Consider the following 8,137-nt stretch of genomic DNA (forward strand, 5'->3'; position numbering starts at 1 on the left):
TACCTTCAACTTGTATTGTTTCCCTTAACTCTTTTAATATAAAAAAAAAATTAAACCATCAATAAAGAAGAACTACTACAGGATAAAGAAAGTTCTAGGTTACGACAATATTTTAAAATTTTCTCATCATCTGTTGATCTCAATAATTACCACTAAATAAGAAATTTAAATATTTTCATATGCTTAATTGGTTCGAATCTATTTTGAAGTGAAAAAATAGTTAGATCTACCCTACATATATAAAGCAATAAACACCGAAAGATTCTTCAAGGGACTTGGTGACTTTGCTATCCATATTTACATCAAATTGTTTCTCATGAAATTCAAGTTTATTTTCATCTCATATGCAATTTCCTTTGGACAAATCATAACACTCATCAGTACCCCCTGTAATTGATTGTTTCAGAATGGCCCCCAAAATATATGAGGCCCCAAGCAATGGCTTTAGTGGCCTAGGGGTTAAGACGGTCATAAACGATTGGGTCGCTATAGAAATGCTCGTAAGCCGTAACGATGAAATGAAGTCTTTTTCATGTAAATGACCTAGAGGGTTGTTACGTGTAAATACTTGGCCAATTAATTGTGCGCATTTTAATATATGAATAATAAGAAACTGACACCAATTAATTGTGAACGTGCTTTCTATACATCCATATGTTAGTGAAGAATTGACACCCATTTCTAATTACCATTGTGGTGATATCCCACCCTACTATTGTTATGAAGAATGGTGTGAATGTGGGCAACAACCTCCTCAAGGTCAAATTTTATAAACTAGTTAAAGGATAAATTGAAAAAATTTCATGAGATGAAATTAAAAGAAATAATAGAAGTTGGGACACTTTGTTTCTTCCTTTCAAAACATAATTTTGGAATTCAACTCCTATTTTTAATTGACTTAAAACAAGGCATTAACTAAATAAGAAGTCTTATTGCTTCCTTCTTCATGTCCTATACCTTTCTTTTGATTAATAGTCTCTAATGATATGTGTATTCTACACTAATAATATGTACTTTACAAAACATAGCCTTATTTAAGAGGGGTGTTTTATGATTAAAACATTTCAATTTTTTTAAAGTTGAACTAACATGAAAGTTATTAGTTCGAGACCGAATAACATATTATTTTGAGAAAAATATTCACAACTGATAAACTTCAAATTCTTTAGCCTCCATTTGATTGTGCGATACTCTATTCTCTAGATGAGTAATATATTACATTAAAAATATTATTTTTTATGTTTAAATATATTTTGTAATTCCATCATATTAGTCAAAGGAAAAATTACATAATTATATTTTCCTCTTTCATGTAATGCTAGTTTGACTTTGTTAAATTTGTTTGATAGAAGGAACATAAGATAAAAACAACAAGATTCACAATGTATATATATATGTATATATATAAATATATATATATATATACACTCACACACACACACACACACACACACAGATATATATACATATATATATACATATATATATATATATATATAAATATATTGTTATATATATATATATAAATNATCATCAATTGAATTACTGAGCATAAAAAAGAAAATAAGATATTAGTTCGAGACTGAGTAACATATTACTTTAAGAAAAATATTCACAACTTATAAACTTCATATACTTTAGCCTATATTTGATTGTGCGATACTTAAATCCCTAGATGAGTAATTTATTACATTGAAAAAATTAATTTTTATGTTTAAATATATTTTGTGATTCCATCATATTAATCAAAGGAAAAATTACATAATTATATTTTTCCTCTTTCATTTAATGCTAGTTTGACTTTGTTAAATTTGTTTAGTAGAAGGAACATAAGATAAAAACAAAATACTTATATTACAAGATTCAAAAACAATATATATTTATTAAATAGTCAACTAAATATACTATAAATAGGACACAAAGAAAACAAAACATCATCATCAAGTGACTTACTGAGCATACAAAAAAAATTAAGATATGTCTTTCAAAGTGTGGGTTTTTTTCCTCATGTTTACGATGATAGCGATATGTAAGTCTTTTACTTGATTTGATCTATTAGTAATGGTGTATCATACACTTCTCTCTAATATTTTCTAAGTTAATTTTGAAAAGCTTCTTGTGCTGAAATATGAAATGTGTTTTCCTATTAATTATAGATTCTAATGATTAATTTGATAGGTGTCTCGCCAAAGGTTGAAGCAAAAGACATACCCAGGTGTTGTTGCAAGACAGACGAAGACTGTAAACGTCTTTGTGGCGATATACCTCCCTATTTTTGTGATGGTGAATGGTGCGAATGTGGGCATCGTCCTCCCATAGGTCGAATTACAAAAACTAGTGAAAACCTAAATTGAAGAATTAAAATTCATAGCATGAAATAGAAAGGAAGAATATATTTGGAATTTAATTTCTCTTTCAATGTAACTTTCAACATGACATTACCCAAACAAGAAAGCTTATTGTTTCCTTCCATCTTTTTCAATATAACTTGCAACAAGGCATTCGCCAATTCCGAAAGCTTATTGTTTCCTTCTTTATGTCATATACCTTTATTTTGATAAATAATCTCATTTTTTATTTCTTTTTAGTAGCATTTCTCTATAAAGAGTTCTCATTTTTTTTTAGAGTTGAACTCCAATGTGTACATTTTGAAACAAAACTTTGAAATGCAACTTTAAGTTGAATTCAAGAATTTTAAGAACAATAAGTTGTTTTCACTAATTTTTCCACAAAATTACTCCCCAAAACTTTAAAACAACTACAATTTGTATTCATTCCAAACCACAACTTTAATTTTGAAATATATATTTTAATTTTGAAAATAAAATTATTTTTATTAAATTTAACAAAAAAGAACATGGCCAGCAATTAAGCGTGATGACCGGTTGTGCTACTCGACACGCATTGCCCCCGACAAGGGGTGTCAGTACAAAATAATGTACATGTAACATATGTTGGAAGTTGACACTAAAGTAAAAGTATTGAACAAAAAGGGAAGGGACGTAATACAAGTAAAATATGTAATATCCCTATAACAATAAATTATAAGAACATGAAAAGCAATTACCTAACATGGCCCTCATAGGCCTGGTAGGTACAAAAAACAAACAATCCCTTTAGGTCCTAACGAGAGTAATAATCGCTTGATACCCATATTAGCCCCCTAACCTAGATCCCAATGACAATCTTTTCTAAACCATCTGAATGTACATTTTCCAAGAATCAATCTTAATATAAAAATTAACCTTAACGGTAATTAATTAGAAAGTACTGCTAAATATGTTTTGTTAGTGGAAATTAGCACTCTTTGTATGTGTCCCTAAAGGATTTAGCGACATTGGATCTAATAACACTTAACTAATGACGGTAAAGACTTTAGCACACTTTATATTAATGTGTCTATTTATTGTCTCTAAAAGTAATTTTTGTTGTTGTCAATGCAAATCTGAGGCTCTTTGGTACAATACACATGTGCTACCCCGTAGGCACGGTCTACTCTGCTCGTCGACTTGGTCTACCATGATCATAGGCACGGTCTACCCTACCTTGAGTGATTTCTCACCTATCTTGTTAAGGCCTAGTGGAATGCACAAGTATAGCTTCTCTATACTCCTGTAATTGTTTGGGGTCGGCCGACCCATAGATCTAAAAGGGAAGGCTTAATATAACAATGAATATGTATGCTAGTGTATGTGTTTGTTGATGCCAAAACAAGCTTCTTGAAGTTAGACGACAAAATATCAAGAAAATAACAAGTAATCATAATTGATAAAACTTTTACCATAACAAGTTTTTCTAGTCCACAAATAATAGAGTTGAGTGTCACAGGTAGACGTTATATTATTTGGAGGTAGCCAACAAAGTAGGACAAGGCTACAAGTCAAATAATATCAATAGAACTACTATAAAAAGCTTAGATCTTTACGATCAAGCTAGAACAGAAATAATAGCTTTAACGTACCTTTCAACAAAGCCGGAAAATGTGTGTAACATCTCAAAATTTTAAATAGTTAGGAAAAAGCTAAGAAACGAAAAATATTCATTTTTGGAAAGAAAGGAAAAAAATTGGAAAATTGACTAAGTTAAGAAAGTGACTTTTGGTCATTTTCACACGACCATAACTTCTAGTTCAGGATGAGTTATAATAGTTCTTGATATGGTTGGAAAGACCTTGGAGATATATTTCCAACTCTGCCGAGTTGTGCATTTCCGGTATCGTAAGAGGAAGATATGCCTATCGGAAGTTGGGTTGTTTAAGTAAGGAAAGCCAATTCCGAATTTAAGGAAGGGCAAACTAGTATTTTAACCAATTGATTTCCTATTTTGTTTTTAGAGATTTATTTCAGGTAAAAACACGTTTTAATTCAGATTAGAAAATCAAAATCACGCTTAGGGCTTAGAGAAGAGAAAAAGGAGAAAAAGTGAAGGATTCGCCAAGAACGCCAAGGTTTGTGAGTGGAATTCATTGGGGGTAATCCCTATCAAAGTATGTGAGATCTTTTAGTGTTGGATCAGTTCACCTGCACACCAATCTTTCTTCAATCCTTTGATTTTTGAGATTGGCTGAATGAGAATAGTGATGTTCTTGAAAGACATGGTTGAATTCTTGTTAATTGAGTTGTTGAAGTGCATATTGTTGCTTTGATTCGAAATTCAGGGTTGTTTTTCGAGTTTAATTTGTTGGTTATTGAAGGTACTTATAATCCTATGGGTTTGGGAAAAGAACTATGGAGGTTTGAGCGATTTAGAATCAAAAAACGAGAGGAGAAAATCATGCAGGCGCACCTGGATAGCACCACGAATGGCAGTCCCCATCTGCGCCAGAGGACCTGCGGCGGTGCTCCTGCAGTGGGCCAGAATGGTGCCTCAAACTAATGGGTCTGGCACGGTGCGCCCCGAACGCGCCAAAATTGGCATTTTTTGCCCAGTTTTCGTAGTTCAGTCCGATTAAGCCCTTTTAAGGTGTTTTACTTCCTTATGATTCTAACTACTCTAAATGGCTTCTAATCATATATAAATCATCCAAAAACACGAATTTACAACCTTTAATTCATAACTTCAAATTCAAGTAAAAGATAAATTCGAGTCTAGTGAATTACTAAAGTCCTTTCATGATGTCTTTTGCAAATACTTTAAACTTATTTTAAGACTTAAAGATCAGATTGATTAAGGACTAAAGATAAGTAGAAGAAGTTCATTTCAAGTTTCATAAGTCTTTCAAAAATGTCTAAGCGTCGTTTTAAGACTTAAGATCGAGTTCAGTTCAGAGTAAAGTGAAGTATTCCAAGAAGTATATGGGAGCAAACTATTCCAAAAAGAACTTGAAATGTTTTCACATTTAAAAAGAAGGAAAACTAATATTTCTAAAGAACCTTCGGGCTAGATTTCAATTAAAGAGAAATAACTTTCTAAATGAAGCAAGTAGGGAAACTAAGATTTCAAAGATAGCCTTTGAGCTAAGTATTTTAAGCATTAATCTCAAACAACAAAATCAGTATGTTTTTAAAACATAAGAGCCAATATATTTTGGGAGTAGTATTGACCACCAATATGGGAGAGATTTTAGACAACTCACAGCCCTCATTCATAAACCAGTAACCACCATGGGTAGAAAAGGGTCATACTTTTTAGATGAACCCTTTTCGCAATATACTAGTGGATCCATTAGGCAGTTCAGCTCTTATACCTTTGGCCGGGTATAGGATGTGTTGGCAGCCTGAGGTAAATCGTTGTATCATCACTATAGCTATATATATATATATATATATATATATATACGTTTATTTGTATTTTTACATACACCTAAGAGTTATTTCTATCCTTGTATGCATTCAGAAATCACAACATGTATCCAAATGACTTTTCTTTATATTGGACTTGCTTTTAAATCGCTTTATATTGAAATGAGTTAGTGTTATTTAGTTATGTTATTCATAAGTTGAGCAGAGTCAAGGTAAGAATTCATTCTCACTCGTTTCAAGCTTAAGTCTTTTTAGCATTCCAACTCGCATGCTCATACATTCAATGTACTGATGCTAGTTAACCTGCATCGTATCATGATGTAGAGCAGATAATGAGGATCGACATCTAGAGCACCGTTGATCAAGTGGAGCACTCCAAAGTCAGTGGTGAGCCTCCTTGCATCCTGGAGGACTCTTTTTATTGCTTTTACAGTATTTTTCCTTATTAGGATGGTGTGGGGTCTATCCCAATATCTATCTCAGTTTTAGAAGGCTTTATAGATAGACAGTCAGAAAGTTAGCATTGCGTCTCTCATTCCTTGTATTGCTAATAATTTGTTATTGAGGCTTAAGTGCCATTTTGGCCAAATTATTAACTTAATTTATTGAATGAGTTAAGTCTGTCGTTGAGTTAAGTAAGCCAGGCCAAGCGTCCGCTCAAGGCCAGCAATGGTCAATGGGTTTCGGCCACATCCAGGGCGTAGTCTTAGGGAGTGACAAACTTGGTATCATAGCCCAGAGTTCAAAAGTCCTTGATAGTCTATGAAGCCGTGTTATTAGGTTCCTAATTATCGACTTGAAGCGCGCCACATCTATAATTATGAGGGTGCAACATTTAGAAATTTCTCACTTCTTTCATATTCCTTTTCGTGCGTTAGAGTTTATCTTTAAAAAATTCTCTCTAAATTTTGCTTCTGCGTGTTTCAGATAACCATGCCTCCCCGAAGAGAAGCAATAGGTTGCACAACTAGGAGAAACGTAGAGGAACCAGTGTTGCCCAATGCACCTGAAGTACAACCGCAAGAAGAAGTTTCTAATGTTGAGTTTAGAGAGGCAATAAGGATACTCAGTCAAGTTGAAACCAATCAAGTTGGGTAGAACAGAGAAGAAAGAAAAGAAGAGGTTGACACTTCAAGGATTCGTGAGGATGAATCCTTCATGTTTCATGGGTTTGATGACTAGTGAGGATTTGGAGAATTTTGTTGAGGACTAGAAAAAGGTTTTTGATGTGCTGCATGTTGCTAATGCTGAAGGAGTTGAGATAGCTGCATATCAACTAAAGAATTAGGCTAGAACTTGTTTCGATCAGTGGAAGGAGGGCCGAGATAAACATGCACCACATCCGAGTTGGGGCTGTTTCGAAAAGGTTTTCTTGGGGCATTTCTTTCCTGAAAATTGAAAGAGGCTAAGGTACGGGAGTTTCTTGCACTGAAATAGGACTCCTTGAGTGTGCATGAGTATAGGTTGAACTTCACCCAGCTGTCCCGATGATCTTGAGGTGGTTAAAGAAATGAGGAGTAGGATGAACTTGTTTGTCCCTGGCTTGGGTCGTGCATCAACAAAAGTGGGCAGAGCTGCAATGCTGATAGGTGACATAGACATATCCAAGTTGATGGTTTATGTGCAGGAGGATGAAGAGGAGAAGCTGAGGGACATAAAAGCGTGTAGAAATAAGACAGCTAAGATAGGGAATGAGTCCAGGCAACAGATGAGTAATGCCAACCGGTCATCCTTACAACAGAAACAGATAGGTCATGCCCCATCATCTGCTAGTGCACCTACACTTAAGAAATAATGTGAGTACTATGGTCAGACTTCCAGAGCTAAACATGTATATTCACTGGGTAGTGCTTTGGGGGGTAGTAAGCATCCTGCCTGTGCCAAGTATGGTAGAAACCACTCTGGTGTTTGTCGTGAGGGCTCCACTGGTTGTTTCAAGTGCGGTCAGACCAGACATTTCATGAGAGATTGTCCAAAGAACACGCAAGGAAGTAGAAATAAGGGCAATAGAGCCAACTCTTCATGAGTTGCTCCACCAGACAGGGCTGCACCTAGGGGAGCTACTTCCGGTACTAGCGGAGGACTAAACCGCTTGTATGCTCTCAATAATCGCCAAAAGCATGAGAACTCGCAAGATGTTGTCACTGGTATGATTCAAGTCTATGAATTAACTGTTTTTACATTACTATACCCAAGATTGAGCTTACTTTTGTAACTCCATATGATCTCATGAACTTTGATATTGATCATGAGCAGCTTAGTGAACCATTCAGTGTCTCCACACCTGTTGGTGAATCAATTCTAGCAGAAAAAGTCTATCATGATTGTCCTTTTTCCGTCAATCACAAGAGTATCATGGCTGATTTATTTGAGTTAGACATGGTAGACTTCGATGT

General features: G+C 34.2%; 1 protein-coding gene and 1 long non-coding RNA gene across 2 annotated transcripts; both read left to right on the top strand.

Annotated features, from left to right (window-relative positions):
- The first annotated feature begins 1,944 nt into the window (after positions 1 to 1,944).
- LOC107031626 lies at positions 1,945 to 2,517 on the top strand. Its single transcript, XR_001458264.2, has 2 exons — positions 1,945 to 2,029; positions 2,179 to 2,517. It is a non-coding gene; the product is annotated as an uncharacterized LOC107031626 (long non-coding RNA).
- Positions 2,518 to 4,801: 2,284 nt separating this feature from the next.
- On the top strand, positions 4,802 to 7,536 carry LOC107017154. The gene is made up of 3 exons (XM_015217432.1): positions 4,802 to 4,888; positions 6,669 to 6,835; positions 7,221 to 7,536. Exons 1-3 carry the CDS (start codon positions 4,802 to 4,804, stop codon positions 7,534 to 7,536), a joined length of 570 nt encoding a protein of 189 aa, XP_015072918.1.
- Positions 7,537 to 8,137: the final 601 nt, after the last annotated feature.

Source organism: Solanum pennellii, chromosome 1 (genome assembly GCF_001406875.1).
Source record: "Solanum pennellii chromosome 1, SPENNV200".
Taxonomy (NCBI): domain Eukaryota; kingdom Viridiplantae; phylum Streptophyta; class Magnoliopsida; order Solanales; family Solanaceae; genus Solanum; species Solanum pennellii.

Excerpts from the sequence above, each read along its gene's own strand:
- LOC107017154 (XM_015217432.1), top strand. The coding sequence starts at position 4,802 with ATGGCAGTCCCCATCTGCGCCAGAGGACCTGCGGCGGTGCTCCTGCAG. Across the intron at positions 4,889-6,668 it reads AAACTAATGGGTCTGGCACG|ATAACCATGCCTCCCCGAAG; the intron begins GTGCGCCCCGAA and ends TGCGTGTTTCAG. Across the intron at positions 6,836-7,220 it reads GTTGAAACCAATCAAGTTGG|CTGTCCCGATGATCTTGAGG; the intron begins GTAGAACAGAGA and ends AACTTCACCCAG.